The sequence below is a fragment of the Arachis hypogaea genome, chromosome 7, assembly GCF_003086295.3.
Source record: "Arachis hypogaea cultivar Tifrunner chromosome 7, arahy.Tifrunner.gnm2.J5K5, whole genome shotgun sequence".
Classification (NCBI taxonomy): domain Eukaryota; kingdom Viridiplantae; phylum Streptophyta; class Magnoliopsida; order Fabales; family Fabaceae; genus Arachis; species Arachis hypogaea.
Window position 1 is genome coordinate 7,850,812 of NC_092042.1, and position 25,278 is coordinate 7,876,089.

Consider the following 25,278-nt stretch of genomic DNA (forward strand, 5'->3'; position numbering starts at 1 on the left):
CCTTGGTCTCAGAGCCAGCTACTTTACCACTTCTCAACTATATAACCTTGCAGTCTTCTCTTGGGTTCACCACTGTATCACCTGGAAATGTACTTGCAGACCTCTCAGGTAATTGCTTGCTCATTTGATCCATTTGCATTTCCAAGTTTCTAATGGAGGCTCTGGTTTTCTGCACAAAACTCATCATCATCTCCCAATTAGAATCTTTTTGGGATTTAGAGTTTGCCTGCTGAGTTGATTGTTGTTGCTGAGACTGAAATTGGCGGTTATTGTAATTGTTCTGTTGAAAGCCGCCCTGAGAATTATTGTTGAAATTATGAGATTTCTGAAATTGGTCTCTCCACCCAAAGTTTGGGTGATTCCTCCACCCCTGATTATATGTCTTGGAGTATGGATCATTATTGGGATTTCTAGGACCACTCCCCATGTAATTGACCTGTTCAGAAGAAAATTGAGCATAATCATAATTATCATTTTGCACAAAATTACCTGTCATGTCATAAGAGGCTTCTTGAGGTGGATTTTGGGTGTTGATAGCTGAGACTTTCATGCCACTCATCTGTTGAGTAAGTAGACTTATTTGCTAAGATATAAGCTTGTTCTGAGCAAGAAGAGCATTAAGAGTTTCTACTTCCATGACACCCTTCTTCTGAGGAGCTTCAGAGTTCACAGGATTCCTGTTAAATGAGTATAAATATTGGTTGCTAACAACCAATTCAATAAGCTCAATAGTCTCCTCTGGTGTCTTCTTCTTATGCAATGAACCTCTTGTAGAATTATCTAAGCACGTCTTGGACATTTCCCACAGGCCTTCATAAAAGATATCTAGTTGAGTCCATTTGGAGAACATGTCTGGAGGGCATTGCCTAGTCAGTAACTTGTATCTCTCCCAAGCTTCATAAAGAGTTTCACCATCCTTCTGCCTGAAGGTCTGGACCTCCATCCTAAGCTTAGTCAGCTTCTTTGGTGGGAAGAATTTAGTAAGAAACTCAGTAACAATCTTGTTCCAAGTATCCAAGCTCTCCTTAGGTTGGGAATCTAGCCATAGCTTTGCTCCATCCCTTAGAGCAAACGGGAAGAGCATGAGTTTGTACACCTCTGGGTTCACTCTGTTTGTCTTCACAGTATCCCAAATCTGCAGAAAATTGGAAATAAATTGATTTGGGTCTTCATGGGGAAGAACATGATACTGGCAGTTTTGTTGCACCAAGGTAACCAAATGTGGTTTCAACTCAAAGTTGTTCGTAGCTATAGGAGGCACCACAATGCTTTTTCCATAAAGATCTACAGTAGGAGCAGAAAAAGATCCAAGCACTCTCCTTTGTTGCTCATCCCCATTCGGGTTTGCCACATTGGCATTATCATCATTGTTAGGATCCATAGTGGATTCTGCAGCTCTGTAAAGTCTTGCATGTTGTAAACGTCGCCTGAAAGTCCTCTCAGTTTTAGGATCAAAGTCTAAGAGATGTTCTTTGTCTCTGTTCCTGCGCATAAACAAACAAAAGACAAGAAAAGATGGGAATCTCTACGTCAGAGTGCAGAGAATTTCCAGTGAGGTAACCTGTGTAAAGAGATAAAAAATATTTTTATTTATTTATATTTTTTTTTGAAAATAATAAAACAAGAGTTAAATAAAATTAAAACTAAAACGCCTAATCTAAGCAATCAAATAACTAATAGTTGTTAATCACAGTCAATCCCCGGCAACGGCGCCAAAAAACTTGGTGCGGTATTTCTAACCACAGACTAACCGGCAAGTGCACCGATTCGTACCAAGTAATACCTCAGGTGAGTGAGGATCGATCCCACGAGGATTGATGGACTAAGCAACAATGGTTAAATGATCTACTTAGTTAGGCAAGCAGAAAAGAGTGTTTGAATGTTCAAAGAGCATAAACAGCAACTCAGAATATCAAAAGGATAGACAAATAATTAAGTTGGGAATAAATTATGGAGAAACAGTTAAGGCTTCAAAGTTATCTATTTTCCGGATTGATTTTTCTTACTAACTATTTTAATCATGCAAGATTTAATTTATGGCAAACTATATGTGACTAGACCCTAATTCCTTAGACCTTCCTAGTCTCCTCTAAAATTCATTAACTGCCAATTCCTTGGTCAATTAATTCCAATTAGAAGGTGATGATCAAATTCCAGTTTATATGCCACAAGAATCCTAATTATCCAAAAATAAGGGAATTATATGTCACGTATCTCGTTAAATACAAACAATTAGAAATTCAGGATAATATATTTTCAAGCTGTTGTTCAAGTAAAGAGCTTTTCCAAGTTATACAAGAACTCAATTAGAACATGGGTCATACTTCCGTTCCACCCAAATTCATAAAATAAAGAACAAAAACAATTATTGAAATATAAATCAAAACATGAATTAAATTAGAAAGAGCAAATGAATCAATCCATATAATAGACAGAGCTCCTAACCTTAACAGTGGAGGTTTAGTTGCTCATGGTTCAGAGAAAAAATAAGGATTCATGTAAAATGTCTAATATGGAATGGGGTTCAATTAGAAGTTCAGATAGGAAATATCTAATCCTAATAAATTTAAATCCTAATTTTTAAAACTAAATAATATCTTTTCCTATTTAAAAATTAAATTCAAACTAGAATTAATTATGACAATCAGCAAGTCTTCAATTGATGGATGGGGACCACTTGATTCCTTCATTTTGCAGCCTCTGATCTGTGCTTTCTGGATTGAAAACTGGGTAAAAAGCAGCCCAGAAGTTGCTGGGGGCGAATTCTGAGTTGTGCATGTCACGCGTACGCGCCAGGTGTGCGTGCGCGCCGATGGACTTTACGCCAATGTGTGCGTGCGCGTGATGTGCGCCTGCGCGCCCTTTAATGCCAAGTCAACTATGGAAAATTGTATATCGTTGCGAAGCTCTGGATGTTAGCTTTTTCAATGCAACTGGAACCGCCTCATTTGAACCTCTGTAGCTCAAGTTATGATCGATTGAATGCAAAGAGGTCAGGCTGGATAGCTTTGCGATTCCTTCCATTTTTGCATGCTTCCTTTCCATCAATTCCAACCAAATGCTACCTAAAATAAACAGAATTGCACGAGACTAAAAGTAGCATCCATAGTGGCTAAAAGATAATTAATTTGTGCTTCAACTCAACAATTTAAGTGCAAATTCACTAGAAATAGATAGAAAAGATGCTCACGCATCAATAGAGAACCAATTTGGATTTATGCCAGATAAATCCGCCACCGAAGTGATATACCTATTAAGAAGGATGATGGAGAGGTATCGTAGTAATAAAAGAGATCTACATATGATGTTTATTGATTTGGAAAAAGCGTATGATAGGGTGCGGGTGCCAAGGGATATCTTATGGAAGGTTTTAGAAAAGAGAAGAGTAAGGTTCACATATATTCGTGCAATTAAAGACATGTATGATGGGCCCACAACTAGTGTGAAGACTCAAGGTGGTATGATAGAGGAATTTCTTAATGGTATAGGATAACATCAGTGATCATCCTTAAGTTCATACCTTTTCACATTAGTCTTGGAAGTACTCACAGAGCACATCCAAGAGCTTGCCATGGTGTATGCTTTTTGCCGATGATATCGTTCTTACGGGAGAGTCAAGGGATGACCTAAATAAGAAGTTAGACTTATGGAGAGAAGCTCTAGAAGTGTATGGTCTGCGCATAAGCCGTAGCAAGACGGAATATATGGAATGTAAGTTCGGTTTGAGAAGGAAAAACCCTAATATAGAAGTGTAGATTGATGAAAATATCCTACAAAAAGTAAAAATTTTTAAGTATCTTGGGTGCATCATACAAGATAATGGAGAGATTGAATAAGATGTAAATCATAGGATCCAAGCAAGTTGGTCAAAATGAAAGAGTGCATCTGGTTTTATATGCGACAAAAAGGTGCCTTTAAAACTTAAAGGTAAATTCTATTGCACTGCTATAAGACCGGCTACGCTTTATGGTACGGAGTTTTGGGCGGTCAAAGGGAGGCACGAACATAAGTTGAGTGTGGCAGAGGTGAAGATGTTGAGATGGATGAGTGCTCATATGTGATTGGATAAAATAAGAAACGAAGATATAAGGGAGAGAGTTGGAGTAGCACCCATTGTGAAAAAGATGATAGAATCACGTCTCAGGTGGTTTAGACATGTGAGAAAAAGACCGACAGAATACCCAACCAGGAGAGTGGATGAGATGGAAGATGGACAAAGGGTGAAAGGCAGAGGAAGACCTAAGAAGACCATCCATGAGGTAGTCAAACGAGATCCACATGTAAACTATCTCTCTATAGACATGATACATGACAGAGCTCAATAGGCATTTGATTCATATAGCCAACTCCACCTAGTGGGACAAGGCTTCTTTGTTGTTGTTGTTGTTGTTGTTGTTGTTGTTGTTGTTGTTGTTGTTGTTGTTGTTGTTGTTGTTGTTGTTGTTGTTGTTGTTGTTGTTGTTGTTGTTGTTGTTGTTTTGTTTATTTATTACATGAAAAATATCTTTTCTTTAAAAAAAAGATGTAAATTGCAACTTCTCAAAAAAGATTTTTTTTCTAGTGTTTTTATTTTTACTACTAGAAATTTGCTAAACACACTAAAAAAAAATTTTCGTTGAAAAAGATCTTTTTTTATCAAGATAATGGCACACAAACAAGCACAAAATCAAACATTATAATAATTCTCAGTTACACAAACTAAAGTTTGATTCAAGTACATGTATTAAAACAAGGAGCTTTGTTGAGTTAAGAAATTAACTAATATAATTGATGATGACAAACATTAGTTTATTGGGCTAATTACCCAATTAGTTTTGATTATTTTGGTTTAGTGTTGCAGGCCAAAACATATATGAAGCAGTAGCCCAAGTGAATAAGAAAAATATAAATAAGGCTGGTGGGCTATAACATAAATGGAAGCCTAAAGAAAAACAAAAAAAGAAATCAGATGGGCCAAGCAAATTAAGACCCGATCCAAGCCCGACTTGAATTCAACAAGCAATTCCCTCTCACTTGCTTTCACCAAATCAACGTACACTTTTTTCCCTCTTGGTCAGAAATCACAGAAGAAAGAGAGATTTGTTCCTCCTGCTCATTTTATCAGAGAAGAAAGAAAGAGAAACTTAATCATAAAGCAAAGATCTAATCACCCACATCAATCCATAGTAAACTGAGTCAGAAATTAAAGGTAATTTATTTTCATTTACATGCAACTTACTTTCTTCATTTCATCTCAAATCTTCTGCTTTACCATTTTTGGATAAATGAAAAAAAAATGTTCTCTGTTCTACACTGCTGTGCATCTACGGTCATAAGTGTGTCTTGGAGACCAAGTTATTTTTTAATGGCCAAGATCTGGATTTACCATTGAAAATCTGTGTTTGCTGCCATGTGGCTTTCGGTCAACAAAGAAGGCTCAGAACCAAAGTTCCAATTTGGAGATTAACTGGGAAAAAGTGAAATGGTAAGTTGGTTGCACACAGCTCAAGAAGTTGACCTAAGGAGAGCAATCCAGCAACATGTAAGGAGATAAAAGAAGATTTTTTATCATTGAGAAGTAAAGAGAGAGAACCAGAGTTTGGTGAGTTGCGTTCTGTGAAGAGTTCCCTGAAGAAGTTCCTCTACTTGGACAGTGCTTTCTTTCAAAGAAGCATTCCGCCAAAATTGAAGAACTGAATCAAAGACATGCAAATCTGGTTTATCACATAGCAAAGAGACTGTTGAAGAAGTCAATCTCCTTCATGTTTTACAGATTGTATTTTACTTTTCAATGTTTTTCTTTCTGTAATTTCTTGAGTGAAAAGGCATATTGAGAGAGTTCAAGTAAAAAGACAATGAGTGGAAAGAGGCTGAGCGATACACTTGAGAGAAAAAGCCTAGAGTTATTTTCAGATTTCTTTAGGTAAGTTTGTGTCTTGTATCAAGTACCAGTGAGTTATCCCTTTCTTAGTTGGGTGAGCACTAAGAGTGAAGAGTTAGGTATTAGCATAGCCAATGTCAAGTTAGGTTAGAACTTGAGTGTGAAAAAATTGTGTCAATCCTATGGAATTGGTGTATATAATACTTTAACTATAGTGGAAATTTCGCCACTGTTGTGGTGGAGACTAGACATAGGTTGTATAGCACAAGGCAACCAAACCAGGATACATGATGGCGTTAGCTTTTCTCTTCTCTGCTCAGTTCTATTTTCTGATATTCATGAGACAAAAATAAATTGTCTCATAAATTTCCGCTGCTGAGTTCAAACAGAGTTAGAGCTGAAAGTTTGCTTTAAAAGAGTTAACACAGTAACTTAAAGAAAGACATAGATTCAACCCCCATTCTCTAAACCTACTACAACCTTCAAGCTTTCTATGGTAGTGAAAGTATTTCTAAGACATTAGCGTTTATTTTGAAGTATTGAGATGGAAACTGGAAAACTGAAATTCAGTATCATGTTTATTGGGTCAGAGACTGGTACTAAAATTTTAGTTTCTGTCTCCAAAATTTTAATATTTCAATATCTTCAAAAAGTGGGGACATTGGGAAACAAAATTTTTGAAGACAGAAACTGAAATTTTAATAACATTTTATATCTAAAATACTCTCATTTTAATTAATTAATTCTAACTTTACTCTTTGAACAAATTAAATTAGAACTTCATTCTTATTTTAGTCTCTGTCTCTCACTTTACACCAAATACAATTTTAAAACTTATTTCAATTTCTGTCTTTTAGTTCCAGACTTATTTAAAGAACTGATTTATATATAAGATTTTCGCAAAAAGTCTAAAATTTAAAAAATTACCACTACAAAAAACCTACTCTATTTTATACTCTATTATTATTTTTTATTTTTTATTTATAACTTATAATGGTATTATTAATTTATTACTACTAGTGTTATTATTATATTTTATTATTATTTTATTATATTATTATTATTTCTATTATTATTATTATAAAAAAATTAAATATTTTCTTCTGATTTATTAAAAATTTGTTCACTATGGTACAAATAAAAACTTTTTTTTTACTTTATTGCTACAAAAATACTTGTATATTTAGTTTTACAAGACTAAAAATAATTTAGGAACTACTTCGGCCGCAAATAGTTTTAATTGATTATTACTTATTTATCATTTCTAAAGATTTACTAAATTATAACTAATAATTGAATATGAGCAATGCTAGGGGCCAGCAAAATTCAACAAAATTGCTGGCCCCTAGACTTTTCCATTGAATATTATTTAATTTAAATTGATAAGCACAATTCTAAGTATAAATATAAATAGTATTAAAACATCATAATTAATCATGTATTTAAATTTTAAATTCCATCCTTTCAATTTGTCAATTAATTTGTTTAAAAAAAATTCGTTAAATTCATATAATTGAATAAAAAATTAATTTATTTATTATTTTAGCTGTAACTATTTGTACAATAAGAACTTTTAAATTTTATAAAAATGATTACAATAATTATAAATGCATATTAGAATCGTAATTATCAATAAAACTAAAATAACAAGTACAACTAAATTAATAATTACAACTAATTTTTTTTATAAAATTTAAAAACTTTTTTTATATTCATTATTTTCAATCTTATTCGTTATCTTAGTTATACCGTAATAAAATGTAACAAGTGCAATTAAAATTTTAAACTTTATACAAATATAATAATTACAATAGTCATAAAAAAATGTTACAGTAAAAAATTTTAAATTTTATAAAATTGTTTATGGTGATCGTCTTTACAGCTTTTTCAACCCGTTTTAATTTAAATAAAGTTTCATTTCGTGACTTACCTACTTGTGTATGTAAATGTTTTTTTTTTATGTATGTATTTGTATAAACATTTAAATTTTATATTAAGAGTGCAGATTTGGCTAATATATTTTTGTTTTATTAATTTTAAAAGGACTACGACATATGTGTAATCTCTTTATGTTTAATTACTATATTAATTTACAATCATAGAAAAGTTGAATTTTTTTTCATTTTAAATATATTAAAAACAATTAAAGACTCTATTTACTTAATTAATAGCGTTATACGAATAATAACTAGAGCAGTTAAATAATAACACTGTATTTTTAATATTTGTATTACTCATGATCTATGTAGTTTCTAATAATGAAAAAATAACTATTTGTACCCATAAATTTTATAAATGTTGACAAAAATATCCATTAAAGAAGAAAATTAACGCCGTATCCATTAAAGATGAATTTCGTACGACAAAAGTACCCAAATATTAAATTTATGTTGATTTTTTAATAAAATTTCAAAATTACCCCACCATTATTTTCAACCCCTACTCTCTTCTTTCCCAAATCTTAAACACCATCGCCACTACCTTAACCACCCTCTATTCTCTACTACTCCACTAACCACCACTACCGCAATCTTTTCACGCGCTGACGATGACAAAAATGACAACAAGGCAACCAGATAATCCATCCATTCTCACGCAACGCTGCCACCTTCAATTGCAGCCACCTAAACTCCGTGGCGGCCCCAACGCCGCCTCAAGCCCATGCACAGATCACCTATACCTCCGGCCAAGACCCCGTCTAATGCCGCCACAAGATGGAGAAACTTCGGAAGCGAGACTGTACTGAGATCCAGCGCACAAGGTCCCTTCCTGTGGTGCGATTCAACTCCTCCTAAATCCACTTCAAGCTCATGGACTCCATGAAGAAAGATCCTATATTTACAACCGTACAAATTACAAATTTATTATATAATTAACGAAGTTGAACAAATCTCCTGTAATTAATAATTTATTTGTTTCTATTTATATTCAAATTGAACTAATTGAGTGTATTCATTGTTCAAATTTTCTTAGAAATCTTCAATCATATCTATGTTAGGATACTTGTTAAGTCAGAGAATGACTCTGATGACCACAACGGCAACGGAAGTGTGTGGTGTTGACCGTGACGAAGATGACGCATGGTTTGGGGAAGAAGGGGAGAGAAAGGGGGAGAGGGATCCGGTTGGAGAGGTGGTGTCGATGATCAAGTTTTTTATAGATGGGTTCATGAAGATGGAAATGCCGTCATAGTAGCGGTGGTGGAGTAGCAGAGAAAAAAAAGGTGGTTAAAGTGGTGGTAATGGAGGGATGTGAAAGTTTGACTTGGGAAAGAAGAGAGGGTTGGGAATTGATGTTGAAGATAATGGTGGAGTAATTCTGGAATTTTATTAAAAAGTCAACATAAATTTAGAATTTGGGTACTTTTGTCGTACGAAATCCATCAAACAAAGTTAATTTTTTTCTTCGATGGGTATTTTTGTGAGCGTTCACAAAGTTCATAAATACAAATAGTTGTTTTTCCTTATCTAATAATTAGTTTGAATAAATATAAAAAAAAATAAGAACCACTATAATTTATAATTTTGACCAATATTTTTAGCCATATGCATAATTCTTTTAGTTTAATAATTCAATAATATATTTTTATATTATATTTTTAAATATTAATGGCTAACGGCTAACTAAAAATAATAAAATCTACAAACTTTCTACTATTCTTCATATACAAATTACACCATTTGTAAAAGACTTTTAAATTTAATATTTACTTTTGCTAATAATTTTGTTGAAAGATTTAAACTAATTATATGTATTTTTTCTGTACTACTAAAGCAAAGCAAACAAAATTAATACTAATTTTTTTATCAATATAAAAAATAGAAAAAGCTAATTACTTTTTTCTTAAATTTGATATTTATTTATATATATAATAAATTAATTTTACTAAATATATGTTTATTACAAATAGGTCCTATTTTTCTGCTAAATTTATACAGTAAAATTACTAGTATTATTGGGCCATCTTCTAATTCATTCATTATAATTTTACCAAGTTAAAAGCCAACCATATAATATTAAAAACTAATGTAGAAAAATTATTATAGTCACAAAAATGACATATTCTCCTTAATTCTTAAAGAACTTGTTTATACTTTCTCCACCTAGAGAAATCCTTAAAACAAATCAACCAAAAGTTTTGGTAGCAGAATTATTCATTGTAACTTTACAAGTTGCAACCCTAGTGGCCTTAGGGTACTGGATTCTTTATGTGACCACTTGCTTCTAACAATTTGTAAGAATTTAATTTTATTTTAGGTTAGAACTTTGTTTGGCACTCACTTTAGTACTTCTTATTAGGTACAAAATATAAAATTATTTTTCTAGAGAAATTAATAATTACAAAAAAATCGGTTATTATTTTAATTTTTAAACAATTATATCAACCATGTCCATGTATATCTCATCTGATTTGCATAACATAGTTTATATGTATGAGATTTTCAGTTTTTATCTCCAATCCATTGGTCTCTAGAAAAAGAATATTAGAGTAGAAGTTTTTTAACAGAAAGTGCAAACCAAATTTTTTTTTCTTACCAAATCCGTCATGGCTTAACACTAGCATTTATATATGTTGTAATTAGAAAATAATAAACTCTATTTTGATGATAACAAATATCATTTGGTTAGATTTAAAAGTCTAAAAAAAATATTTTTAGGTCAATTATTTGAAAGAACATAAATTTAATGTTTTTGTGTACTTCCATGTACTCCCATAATTTTATACATATGATAATTAATTTTTTACTCAAACTTAAACAATTTAAATGTATGAAATATAATTCAATTAAAAATTTGTCTGACAATCAAATAATTATTTAAAATTATTATTATATATAATATAATTTAATTATATTTATTCGAAATATATATAAATAATAACTTGATAACTAAGGTATTTATTTATAATTCTAAATATTTTTATCAGAAATATTAATTTTTTAATTTATTTTTTTATTTTTTATTATTGGATGCTTCTAACATGATTCCTCTTTCACAAGTTATTTGGAGATTGTGATACTTTAAATGTTGTTTATAAGAAAAATTTTCAACTCTTATAATTACCAATCTGTTAATTTACATTCATGTGTATATATGTGATTGTTATATATTCTCGATAAATTACATATATGCTTATTATATCAAGCAACAATTCTCACTCACATACTTAAACTTCATGTATTCGACAATAGAGCGACTTATAGCGATCCACTTATATCATCACTGTGCTTTAGGACGGACTATTTCACTAGTTTAAATTTTAAAGTTTGGTCGAAGAGGAAACCATTTTTTAAACCCCAAATTAAGTAAATGAAGAGTATTACATAGGACAGGGCATAATAATATTTCATCTCATACAATAGTATCTCACAGCAATATCCATTAATTAAACTCTTTTACATAGACAAAATTAACACAAAACTATTAAGATAAAAAGGCCCTTAAAGAAGGCATCTAGTTAACGGTGACTTTTCCAACCATACCAGCTCCTTGGTGAGGGGAACAATAGAAAGAGTAGGTTCCTTTCTCACTCAAAGTAACGCTGTAAACCTCACCAGGTGCATTGAGTAAGTCTTCTTCAGACATTGAGATTTTTGATGCGTCCACTCCGCTGGGAATCTCGTCCTCGTCGAACACAACATTGTGTGGGAAACCAGCATTGTTCTTGAATACGATCTTCTCCCCAGCAGCAATTGAGAAATCCTTTGGGATAAAAGCCAGAGACCCGTCATCACCACCGAGCAAGACCTCAATAGCCATGGCGTTGCTGGCTAGCACTGCGCTGGCAGCGGTGGCCACAACAGCTACTCCAACGTCCTTGAGCGATGCCTTCACGCCGAGCCTTGGAAACAGGGCTGCTGACACCTTAACTCCGGCGCTAACTTTGGTGGTGGCATTTGTTGCAGTTGCCTTTAGTCCCGTGAATGATGGAATGGTAACGGCTGCGGAGTTAGTGATGGTGGCCATGTCTGAAGATTAAACTTATCTGCCTGTGGTGAATTATAAGTGAATAAAATGAGAGACACGGAAAGAGAGTGATTCTTTATACTTTATAGCATTGAGGATTGGACGGAGGTGTAGATTGGTGTTTGTGTGGTTGAGATGCGTTGGAGAATGAGTGATATACATAGAGAGTGGGTGTAGTCGATAAGGATTCTGAGCTCTAGTGTCTTGTGTTATCTTATGAGGATTGTTGTTATTGGTCAGATGGAATGTTATCCTATGACGTGGATTAGATTTTTTTCAAATTTTATGGTGAGGTTGAGGTACAATCTTTAGAGGAGAATGTAGAGAGTACAAGTATCAATTTAAAAATAAATTAAAATAATAAAATTTAATTAGATAAATGGAAGAATTTTGATTGTTTAAACACCATTGTTTCTTCTCATCCAATTAAACATTTTTAAATGTTAATTTGCTTGAGAACTTAAAAAATACAAGAATGAAAATTGAGTATTTGAGTACTCAAAAGCAATAGGAGATATATCTATTGTATTCATTGTTTGATAGTCTTTTACTTAACAAAAGCATTATTTGTTGGTTTTTGTAATGTTCCTAGACAATAATAATTATAGATTCATCAACTACTTTTTATGTACTCTCATCTATTCCTATAATTTTATGCACACAGTAATATATAAAAAATAATTATCTGACAACTTAAGAGTATAAAATATAATTCAATTATATTAAATAATTATTTAATATTATAATTATATATAATGTAATTTAATTATATTTATTTATAATATGTATGAATACTAACTTGGTAACGTTTATTTATGATTCTAGATATTTTTGTAAAAAATATTAATTTCTTAATTTATTCTCATATTTTAGATTTTTAAAGATATTTATCTTTAAATTTATATCTTCTCTTTAATTTTTAAATGTATTCATTATAAGAGTATTTTTGCAGGTATACTCTTTTGGTACTATTATAAGAATAAGAAACATTATTCAATCATAAAAATCTGATAAAGCTTGTTGCTGTTAGACGAATAGGCCGACTTTTCCTTTAATTTTCTGCTTCTGCTCTTAGGTTTAATTCTACCTTCTACCTTCAAATAATGGCCTTGTTATCATTGTTGATGCCTCTATATTTTACAAGTCATTTCTTGGAGTAAGATCTTGAACTTTAGATATGCAAAGAGGAAAAGATTTGATAAATTCTACATTTATTGGCAGGTTGTAGCAATAATCAAATCAACCTTTTTTAGCCATTATGGAATGACAGTCTTATGGTTTCTTCAAACCAAATAGAGGTATTCGATAAGGAAATCTTCTATCTTCCTATTTTTTTCTGTGCAGAAAGTCTCTCATTCTTGCTATACAAGGCAGAACAAAACAGACTAATACAGGTCTTTAAATACATAGGTGATGTCCCAAGGTCAACCACCACCTCTTTGTTGACGGTTCCATTTTATTCTGTAAGGCTAATCTTGAAGCATGTTCAAACATCCTGCATGTATTGAATTCTTATGAAAGCATTGGCCAGAGGGCAAATATTAATAAATATGCTATATTCTTTAGCCACAACACTCTCTCCACTACTCGTATACTACTGGCTAACTCTATGAATATTAATCATATTGGGGCTCAAGATAGATACATTGGTATGCCTTCTACCGTCTCTATATCGAAAAAGGCTTCTTTTAGTATGATCAAAGAGAAGGTTCGGAAAAGAATCCAATGGTAGAAGCGCAATCTTCTATCGTTAGGTGGTAGACAGGTATTGCTTAAGGCAGTGGGAGAAGCTATTTCTATTTATAGATTATCTTGCTTCAAGTTGCCTAATGGTTTAATTTCGAAAATTCACTCTCTACTTTCTCAGTTCTGGTGGGGACAAAAAGGTTCTGAAAGGCGAATGGTTTGGATTAGCTGGGACACTATGACTAGCCCACGAAGAGAAGGAGGCCTTGGATTTAAAGATCTCAGAATCCAAAATCTAGCGCTTTTAGGCAAACAATTTTGGCGACTCATAACACAGCCTACTTCTCTATTATCTAAAATCCTAAGAGGTAAATACTTTAGCAATGGTAATGCTATAACGGCAGAAATTGGAGTCTTACCTTCTTGGGGATGGAGGAACATACTGGAAGACCGAAAGATTGTTGAAAAAGGTCTTAATTGGGTTGTGGGTACTTGAGAGATCCTTGGCTGCCTCTTCCGTATCCTTTAATGATCTCTGACATGCCAAACAAACAGTCTATTTATGAGTTGGTTCAAAGAGTTAAAGATCTAATTACTGAAGGCGGGAATTGGAATCAGAACTTCATTCAAGAATTATTTTCCCAAGACATTACAGACAGGATTTTGTCAATTAAAATTCAGCAGAGTAAGGACAAATTGCAATGTGATTTGAACAAATCCAAGCAATATGATACAGCTTCAGATTACAAAATAGGCTATTTATTTTACCATCCACCTCTGGAGCTTTACCCTAATTATGTGCAGCAGAAAAAATTGTGAATTGATCTATGGAAGTTGAACTTGCCTCACAAAATTAAGCTATTTATCTAGAAATCCCTCTATGGCTGGATTCTAATGCTTGCTCAGATTCATCACTGCATCCCATCTATATCGCCAATATGCCCCTGCTGTCATGAAGCAATAGAAAAAATCAGTCATTGTCTGATCGATTGCTCTAAAATTAAAGAAGTATGGTCCCAGAGTTATCTTCTTGACTGTCTTCGCCCTCAGAGTCCTAACGACTTTTGGACAGAATGGACTACATCAATAGAGATGCTTAACCCGTTAAAAAATGCTAACCGTAATCCTCAATTGCTGGAACTGTTGGAAAGCTTGCAACCAGTTAATTTTTAAAGGTTCTACTTCAATGCCGTCTGCCATTCTAGCAAGCTCTGTCACGTTGCTCCCTGAAATCCAAAGAACTCCCAGTTTAGATCGTCATCTCCATGATGCAAACTCTTAGTTTCATTCAATTTGATCTATCATTCTTTCTTCTTTAAGATTTTTCTTCGTTTTTCGACCATGCACCGCTGGATGAATACTTTCAGTGTATTGTTTCGAAAAATCTCCACCTTTTATTATGTTGTCCTGCTTTTGGACATCTTTGTATTTCGTTTTTCAATAATTAATGAAATATAATCTATTATCTTTGGAAAAAAATCAACCTTTTTTTCTCCCTACCTATCTCAACAAATTAAAATTATTAGTCTCGTGACTAATAATATATCACTGGCAATACTGACAAATTATTATTATTACCTTCAAACATAATTATATAAACATTGTTCACTTAGATGTTGGATCATTCTATTATTTCTTTGTTCATATGATTTACCATTATAAGAAAAACATTGAATACCATTAGATTTAGCGTTGGACGTTAGCAACGAATTTACCGGCAAATTTATTGACAAATTTGATAATAAATTCGTCAGATAAAAAGATTACTGTCAGATTCAGTTTTCTAACAGTAAATTTGACGATAATAATTAGAGAAAAAAAATAGCGCGATCATTATCGTCGGACCGCAAACTCTCCCCCTCCCCCTCATTTTTGAACTTCTCTCTTAGCTTCTTCTCTCTCTCTCCCACAAACCACCACAACTCCTCCACCAGTGTCCTTTTTTCTGTGAGGCATCTAGGTTTGAATCCTACTGAGAAGTCTCTTAGAGATCAGAAATTACTGAAAAAAGAACAAGATGTTTCTTTTATTTTTTTTGGACGATCAGAAAGTAAGAAATGGTTAATATATTCAAGATAACTATGTATTTACAAAATACTGTCTCAATTTGTAACTACCCAACTTCTAGTACGTCATAATCGTACCAAAAGTAAGGCGTTACTAACCCGTTTTTCTTATTAACTATTTAGTATTGAGCCTTTAGTTCAATGTCGCGTTCAATTTTTAAGAAAGTGCCTGCAAATTTTGTTTTTATTAATTAAAATCATATATCAAAGATCACCAAGTAACAGTAATCATATAATTACTACTAATAATAAATGCTATACAAAGAAATTCAATATAAAACTCAAATACAATACCTATCCCTCTAGATAAAATAAAATCCTAATCAATAAAGGTGAGGGAATTCTATGAAAACAACTTAACTTATAAACAATTCCAACTATTCATCCGTGACTTCATACTGAGTCTTCGAACCTGTGTCACTGAAAGGATGAAAGATTTTGGGGTGAGAACAAACCACACGTTCTTAGTAGGGAATACGAATACCGTAAAAGCAATAAAATAAAATACAAATAATTAACTTTACTCAATAAAACTATCTTTTATTAAGTACCTGAAAATATTTTTAGTTTTATTTTAGATATTTAATTACTTTTCTTTAAATTTCTAAACTCAAAATAGATTTTAATTACAAAATTAGTCATATTAACCATCTTTCAACCACAATCATTTCTCAACCACAACATTTCACCTCAATACATTCGTGAACCGATAGCACAAGTAAGAGATCCAAACCAACACACAAAGAAGTCAAACAGCACAATCACAGAGAAGTAATACAAGCAAACACAACCAAATACAAATGTGCAAACAACATGATGCATGTCTATCGCTAACGCAGGTAATGAGCTCATTTGTCGTTTTCGACCCGCACCTGACGCAATCAAACTCGCAAGTCGGATAAGGCATTCCAGTGACATAACCTCTACAAGTTTCCACTTCTTGCAGTCACTGATTTTCTAGCTGAAGTATGTCGAACATGATATCTGCAAGTACTTGCAGGCGCTGATTCTCCAGCTAAAGCATGTGACCCATGTTCCTAGAAGCCATTCCACATTTACGGGCATCCCTGCACAGTCATTCATATATAAAGCACATGGCTTAACATTTTCTCATCAGCACCATAACTATTTATTTTTCATCACCATCTCATGACCTTTTAATCATTTCATAATCACACGTATTGTGTTCTCTTTTCTCTTTCTTTCTTTTCCTTAACAAACTGAACTCACATCATAACTTAAAACAAAATATCTTTTCAAAAGATTGAATTTAAAACATTATACATTTCTTAATAAATCAAATTGAAAACAAGACTCTTTATGTAATAAATCAAAATTCAATGACATTCTTAAATCAAATTTTCTTTTGAATAACACTTTAAACAAGGCCTTGGAGTTTTATAAAAATTTCGATAGCATTTCCTCTAAAATTCGAACTATGCCACCCTTCCAGGGTCCCCACCAAACCATTCTCAATTCTCAAAAATCACTGATAAATCCAACAAACCATATCCATTATCAAAACATTTATAAATATGAAAGCTAACCAGGTTCCATATCAATTATTTTCAACTCTCTATTCATTACCAATAAAGTAAACCAATATTTTCTCAAACTCTTTCCAACGGTTTTAAACCCAAGTCATTCCTTGCTTTAGAAGTATAAATCAAACTTTTCAATATTAAACCCTTTTCTCGATATGTGTAAATATGTAAACTAAAGCTTTTTCCAACATAGAATCACTTCTCAAAATAAGCTTATAAATCAAATTTTCAAAACAAATCACTTTTTCATATGTTTTTATAAGAACTCGGACAGAACCTCCTCTTAAAATTCGTCTTCACCACCCTTACGGGCTCCCTCACTTTTATAATTTCTCAAATCAAAAACCCAACCAAGACATTGACATAACCAGAGTTTCTAGCATCAATCACAGCCTCAATTCAAACTCAATTCATATTTCCAATTCAACAAGCAATACTAAATCTATCACCATTCACAACCACAACTCAACAAATATTCGTTATAACCAGCTAATAATAAGAACTTTCAGCATTCCTAAACAATCAAGAAATCAAACACATATTCATCAAATTCAGTCACTAGTGCACGAAATTATGATACACAATGGCGCCAACAACTTGGTACGCACAATTGTAATCTCAAATCTTTTTCACAATTTCGCACAACTAACCAGCAAGTGCACTGGGTCGTCTAAGTAATAAACCTTACGTGAGTAAGGGTCGATCCCATTGGTTCCTGAGGTCTTCCTCATTGGGATTCACGTCCTCCTCCTCCTCTAAGGTTTCGGCCATGTTGATTATATCAATGGCCTTGCACTCTCTTTTGGGATTCTCTTCTGTATTGCTTGGGAGAGTGCTAGGAGGAGTTTCAGTAACCCTTTTACTCAACTGGCCCACTTGTGCCTCCAAATTTCTAATGGAGGATCTTGTTTCAGTCATGAAACTAAAAGTGGCCTTAGATAGATCAGAGACTATGTTTGCTAAGCTAGAAGGATTCTGCTCAGAATACTCTGTCTGTTGCTGAGATGATGATGGGAAAGTTTGCTATTGCTAAACCTGTTTCTTTCACCATTGTTATTATTGAATCTTTGCTTCTGTTGATCCTTCCATGAAAAATTTGGATAATTTTTCTATGAAAGATTATAGGTGTTGCCAAAGACTTCATCCATGTAATTCACCTCTGTCATTACATGGTTCTTAGGATCATAAGCTTCTTCTTCAGAAGATGTTTCTTTAGTACTGTTTGATGCATTTTATAATCCATTCAGACTCTGAGAGATCATATTGACTTGTTGGGTCAATATTTTATTCTGAGCCAGTATGGCATTCAGAGCATCAATTTCAAGAACTCCTCTCTTTTGAGGCATCCCATTACTCACAAGATTCCTCTCAGAGGTATAAATGAACTGGTTATTTGCAACCATTTCAATAAGTTCCTGAGCTTCTGTAGACATTTTCTTTAGGTGAATGGATCCACCTGCAGAGTGGTACAGTGACATCTTGGAAAATTCAGACAGACCATCATAGAATATATCTAATGTGGTCCATTCTGAAAGCATGTTAGAAGGACACTTTTTGGTCAACTGCTTGTATCTTTCCCAAGCTTTATAGAGGGACTCACCATCTTTTTGTCTGAAGGTCTGAACATCCACTCTAAGCTTGCTCAGCTTTTGAGGAGGAAAGAACTTGGCTAAGAAAGCCGTGACCAGCTTATCCCAAGAGTCCAGGCTATCTCTAGGTTGTGAGTCCAACCATGTTCTAGCTCTGTCTCTTACAGCAAAAGGGAAAAGCATAAGCTTGTAGACTTCAAGATCAACTTCATTGATCTTAACATTATCACAGATCTGCAAGAACTCAGTTAAGAACTGATAAGGTCTTTTGATGGAAGTCCATGAAACTTGCAGTTCTGTTGCAGTAGAGAAACTAATTGAGACTTTAGCTCAAAATTGTTTGCTCCTATGGCAGGGATTGAGATGCTTCTCCCATAGAAGTTGGAAGTTAGTGTAGTAAAATCACCAAGCATCTTCCTTGCATTGTTGTTTGGTTCGGCCATAATTGTTTCTTTTGCTGTTTCCTTTTCGAAAATTTCAGTGAGGTCATCTTCAGAGTTTTGTGCTTTAGCTGCTCTTAGCTTCCTCTTCAGAGTCCTTTCAGGTTCAGGATCAGCTTCAACAAGTATGCCGTTATCTTTGTTCCTGCTCATATGAAAGAGAAGAAAACAAAGAAAATATGGAATCTTCTATGTCACAGTATAGAGATTCCTTGAGGTGTCAGAGAAAAACAAGAATGGAAGGATGAGGGAGGTAAGGAAGAATTCGAACACACAGAGAGAGATGGAGTTTGAATTGACAATGGAGGAGGAATGTTAGTGTTTAAATAGAAAAAGATAAGATAGGGGGAGAATTTTCGAAAATAAAAAGAATAAAATTTAAAATAAATTTTTGAAAAATTGATTGTGGTTTTGAAAAAGATAAGTTGAAAAAGATAAGAAGTTATAAAAAGATTTTGAAATTAGAATTAAAAAAAAAGTGATTTGAAAAAGATATGATTTAAAAAGATATAGATGAAAAGATAAAATTAACAAGATTTGACTTTTAAAAAGTTAATGACTTGAATAACAAGAAACTAAAAGATATGATTCTAAATTTCAAATGTTGAATCTCTCTTAACAAGAAAGTAACAAACTTGAAATTTTTGAATCAAGATTTTTGAAAATATGAGGAAAAGATTTTATTTTTAAAAAATATATGTTTGAAAAGATATGACTTTGAGAAAGATATGATTGAAAATATTTGATTTGAAAAAGATTTGATTTTGAAAAAAAAATATGAAGATTTAAAAAAGATTTGATTTGAAAACAAAATTCCTCTCCTTGTGTCATCCTGGCATTAAACGCCCAGGAGCTGCATGTTTTGGGCGTTTAACGCCCAATTGCTGCATGGTTTGAGCGTTTACCCTGGCTGGCGTTTAAACGCCAGTTTTCCTTCTTCACTGGGCGTTTTGAACGCCCAGCTTTTTCTCTGTAATTCCTCTACTTTCTGTTCTTGGATCTTCATTTTGCTAAACCCTTTATTCAAGAAGATATGTTTTCAATTTTGAAAAACAACAAAATGAGTCGAAACATATAATTCTTGGATCAAAACACAAGATATATGCAAGAACATTATGAACGTCAACATGAACACCAAGAACAATCTTGAAGATCAAGATGAACATCAAGAACTCAGTATTCTTAATGAAAAAAAATATGGAGGACACCAAACTCAGAACTTTCTCATGTTTGGGTCATATGAATGCAAGAATGCATATACAGAACATCATGCAGTGCAAATCAATAAATCATGAAGATCAAACAAGGCAATTCATCAAGAACGACTTGAAGATCATCAAGAACAAAATGCATGTGTTTCGAAAATTGTAAGACAATTAAAATCATGCAATTGACACCAAACTTAAAATTTGGCCCTAGATTCAAACAAGAACCATGAAATATTTTTTAGTTTTTATGATTTTATGAATTTTTTTGGATTTTTTGAAAATTATTTCTAGAAAAATGAAAAAGAAGAAAATTTTTGAAAGATTTTTGAAAACTTTTTGAAAATAAAATAATGGTTAAAACAAGAAAAAAATTACCTAATCTGAGCAACAAGATGAACCGTCAGTTGTCCAAACTCGAACAATCCCCGGCAACGGCGCCAAAAACTTGGTGCACGAAATTGTGATACACAATGGCGCCAACAACTTGATACACACAATTGTAATCTCAACTCTTTTTCACAACTTCGCACAACTAACCAGCAAGTGCACTGGGTCGTCCAAGTAATAAACCTTACGTGAGTAAGGGTCGATCCCATAGAGATTGTCGGCTTGAAGCAAGTTATGGTCACCTTGTAAATCTCAGTCAGGCGGATTAAAATGGTTATGGAGTTTTGATAAGTGAAAAGATAATAAAACATAAAGTAAAGATAGAGATACTTATGTAATTCATTAGTGAGAATTTCAGATAAGTGCATGGAGATGCATTGTTCCTTCTGAATCTCTGCTTTCCTACTGCCTTCATCCAATTCTTCATACTCCTTTCTATGGTAAGATGTATGTTGGGCATCACAGTTGTCAATGGCTACTTCCCATCCTCTCAGTGAAAATGGTCCAAATGTGCTGTCACCGCACGGCTAATCATCTGTCGATTCTCGATCATGTTGGAATAGAATCCAGTGATCCTTTTGCATCTATCACTACACCCAACACTTGTGAGTTTGAAGCTCGTCACAGTCATCCCATCCCAGATCCTACTCAAAATACCACAGACAAGGTTTAGACTTTTCGGATCTCAAGAATGCTGCCAATGGATTCTAGCTTATACCACGAAGACTCTGATCTCACGGAATGGAAGGCTCGGTTGTCAGGCGAGGAAACCATGCATCGTGGACTAGGAATCCAAGAGATACACACTCTAGCTTTCACAGGTAGAACGGAAGTGTTTGTCAGGCACGCGTTCATAAGTGAGAATGGTGATGAGTGTCACGGATCATCACATTCATCAGGTTGAAGTGCAAATGAATATCTTAGAATAAGAATAAGCATGAATTGAATAGAAGAACAATAGTACTTTGCATTAATACTCGAGGAACAGCAGAACTCCACACCTTAATCTATGGTGTGTAGAAACTCCACCGTTGAAAATACATAAGAACAAGGTCTAGGCATGGCCGAATGGCCAGCCTCCCTAAATAGCATGTGAATTTGAAAATAGGGAAAAAGACCCCTAGTACAATAGTAAAAAGTCCTATTTATAATGAAACTAGTTACTAGGGTTTACAAAAATAAGTAAGTGATGCAGAAATCCACTTCCGGGCCCACTTGGTGTGTGCTTGGGCTGAGCATGAAGCTTTCACGTGTAGAGGTCTTCCTTGGAGTTAAACACCAGCTTTGGTGCCAGTTTGGGCGTTTAACTCTAACTTTTATGCCAGTTCTGGCGTTTTGATGCCAGAAAAGGGCAGAGGGCTGGCGTTTTGACGCCATTTTACGTCGTCAAAACTCGCGCAAAGTGTGGACTGTTATATATTGCTGGAAAGCTCTGGATGTCTACTTTTCAACGAAATTGAGAGCGCGCCATTTGGAATTCTGTAGCTCCAAAAAATCCACTTCGAGTGCAGGGAGGTCAAAATCCAACAGCATCTGCAGTCCTTTGTCAGCCTCTAAATCAGATTTTTGCTCAAGTCCCTCAATTTCAGCCAAAAAATACCTGAAATCACAAAAAAACACAAAAACTCATAGTAAAGTCTAGAAATGTAAATTTTTCTTAAAAACTAATAAAAATATACTAAAAACTAACTAAATCATACTAAAAGCTATGAAAAACAATGCCAAAAAGCGTATAAATTATCCGCTCATCAGTCACAAATACAACTCAAACTCATCATTCAGTCATTTCAAACAATCATAAATTATTTTCAAATACCCACTAGACTTCCATGCATTCATAAATTAAAATAGTTAATTTCAAAATAAAATCCCCTACCTTGATTAACCGAGTTCACATAGATTAGACGTGACAACTCCCTTCCCTTTTATTTTCATGTCAGCAGTGGCAACTCCCACGCAACCAGAACGACATCAATGTTTGCTCTCACGGCAATAATCATGGTTGCAGCAAAACAGAGGATTCAAATTGGATGGAAATTAAAAGAAGTTACAGCCCTGGGGATTTCAAGACAATGTATATACTAGAATCAATTCAGAACAAACATAGCAATGACAATAAAATGTGTAAATGAACCCGAATCAAAGAAAATGTCAGACCATAACTATTAGAAACAGCTCCAGTGTTGGCTCTAGTGGCAGATGTATGGCGATGAAAGCAGTTATGGAAGGTGATGGCGGCTCTGCGATGAACTCCAGCGAAGCTCCCTCTTCTCGGTTTTGTTTGGCGAGGGTAGTAGTCCCAACAAAATGGTGACGGTCAAATCTCCGATAGCAAGCCCTATCTGTTACAGTAGGGTTCAGTGGCAGTGGCTCCTTCGACAGTGGCAACGACTCTAGCATGGCGATGAGATCCCCTTCCAGCGCCAAACAGCAGCGACGCTAACGGCTTCCAGCGACAGGCGTGACTATGATGGCTAGGATTTGATAGCGACGACTACCCATGACGGCGACGCTGAAATGATAGCGACGGAACCCTCGGCAGCGGTCGTGGATCCAGCAACGGTGACAGCTTGGTGGCTTTGACGACAGCTTCCTCTCTGTCGCGCCTAGCTTTCTCTCTCACTCCACTGTGAGCCTCCTTCTTCCCTCGTGCAACAATGACAACGGCGAGGCTTTAGCCTGCGCCGTTCCTTCCTCCTCCCTTTCTTCCCTTCCCTCTAAACGCCCCTTCTGTCTTTCCCTTTTGTTTTTTCTACTTATGTTTCATTTCAAAAACTTGTGGTGAACATGTATTGTGAACAAGTGGTGAAAAATGAGTAACATGGAGTGATGAGAAAAGGGTGAGTGGCAAGATACGTGATGCACGAAAACTTGTCTCTCAACAAATTTCCACCAGCAAGTGCACCGGATTGTCGTCAAGTAAAAACTCACAGTAGAGTGAGGTCGAATCCCACAGGGATTGGTTGATTGATCAACTTTAATTGGAGGGTTGTTCTAGTTGAACTAAGCATATTTGAATTTGGAAATGCAGAAAATTAAATGGCAGGAAAAGTAAATTGCATGGAATCGGAAATGACGAAAAGTAAATAGCAAGAAATTAAAGTGCAGAATCTTAAATTGCAGGAAAATAAATGGTAATGGGCTGATTAAGCATGAAAATAAACAGCAGAAAATAAAGAGAATGGGTAGATCAGAAATGGATAGTTCATTAGGCTTAGGAGATGTTGCATTCTCCGGATCAAGTTCATTCTCATCTCTTCCTCAATCAATGCATTCATTAATCTCCTTGGCAATCTTAGGTGATTGGATCCCAATTCCTTGGCAACCCAATCTCTCTAAGCTTGAACAATTACCCAATTCATTGATTTAATTGCTCATGGGAAGAGATGAAGTATGGTCACTGATTATACCACATGCATTTCCAAATCAAAGTGTTAGTAGGATTATATGTCACTATATCCATCTAAACTCCAATTCGGTCCAACATGAGAAAGCATTTCTAGCATGATCTCCTTATTCCTCTCCCAAGGTTTAAAGGAGATCCAATTATGAATAGCTTCTTTTCCAGACAACTACCCAATTGGATGAAGACCGAAAGCTTTCTAGTGAAATTAAGAGAAAAGAAAGAAGAAGAAGAAGAAGAATGAAAACTATTATTGATCTATTGAATTACAACAGGGCTCCCTAACCCAATGAAACGGGTTTAGTTATTCATAGCTCTGGAAATGGAGAGTGAAAATGAAAAGTACATTGCAATAAAACTAAAATTGAAGAGAAAGTGAATTTGGGCAGAGTTACAGTACTCCGTGTGTCAAGCCCCTCCCCCCTTTTCTAACTTAAACTCTAATCTATTTATACATTTTCTTCCTCTAATCTTCAAGTACTTGGACTGGCCCCTTTTGGCCTTTGTTGAAGCTAGTTGGAAGTGGCCTTTAGTGACTTTGATGGAGAAGTTTGGAAATTAACATTCATACTCTGCATGGGTGCTTTTTGTATTGGATTTGATTGGCGTTGGAGTCCACGTTGGAGCTCAAACGTTGGGTCAAACTTTGCCCAAGGGGGCTGGAACGTTGGCCCAAAAGTTTAACTCAACGTTGGGCTCAACGTTGGACCCAACATTCAAGCGCAAACGTTAGCTTAACCACGCGTACGTGTGACTCACGCGTACACACCATATGCCCAAAAATCTTCATCCACGCGTAGGCATGACCCACGCATACGCGTCAATGCGCATTTTTCCAATCTCAAAACTCCAAATCCATCGCGTACGTTGGAGGTGACGTTAGACCCCCTAACGTTGCCTCCAACGTTGGCACCCTCTCACCCTTAACGTTGCTAGCAACGTTGGAGCACCAACTTTGGCTCCAATGTTGCACACCATAGTTGTAGTTGGAGGTCCAACTACAACTTCAACTACAGCCCCTTTTTTCATGCAATATTTGGGGTGAAGTTTGAGGTCCAACTTTGGAGCTCAAACGTTGCCTTCTTTAGTAGTTGGAGTTGTAGTTGGAGGTCCAACTACAACTTCAAC

General features: G+C 34.4%; 1 protein-coding gene and 1 non-coding gene across 2 annotated transcripts; one reads left to right on the forward strand and one right to left on the reverse strand.

The window, feature by feature from the left end:
* Positions 1-845: 845 nt before the first annotated feature.
* LOC112704647 (small nucleolar RNA R71) lies at positions 846-952 on the forward strand. The gene has a single exon (XR_003155262.1). It is a non-coding gene; the product is annotated as a small nucleolar RNA R71 (small nucleolar RNA).
* A 9,850-nt stretch (positions 953-10,802) lies between these two features.
* Positions 10,803-12,111, reverse strand: LOC112702298 (plastocyanin). The gene has a single exon (XM_025753275.3). It carries the CDS (start codon positions 11,825-11,827, stop codon positions 11,315-11,317), a length of 513 nt encoding a protein of 170 aa, XP_025609060.1. The 5' UTR covers positions 11,828-12,111; the 3' UTR covers positions 10,803-11,314.
* Positions 12,112-25,278: the final 13,167 nt, after the last annotated feature.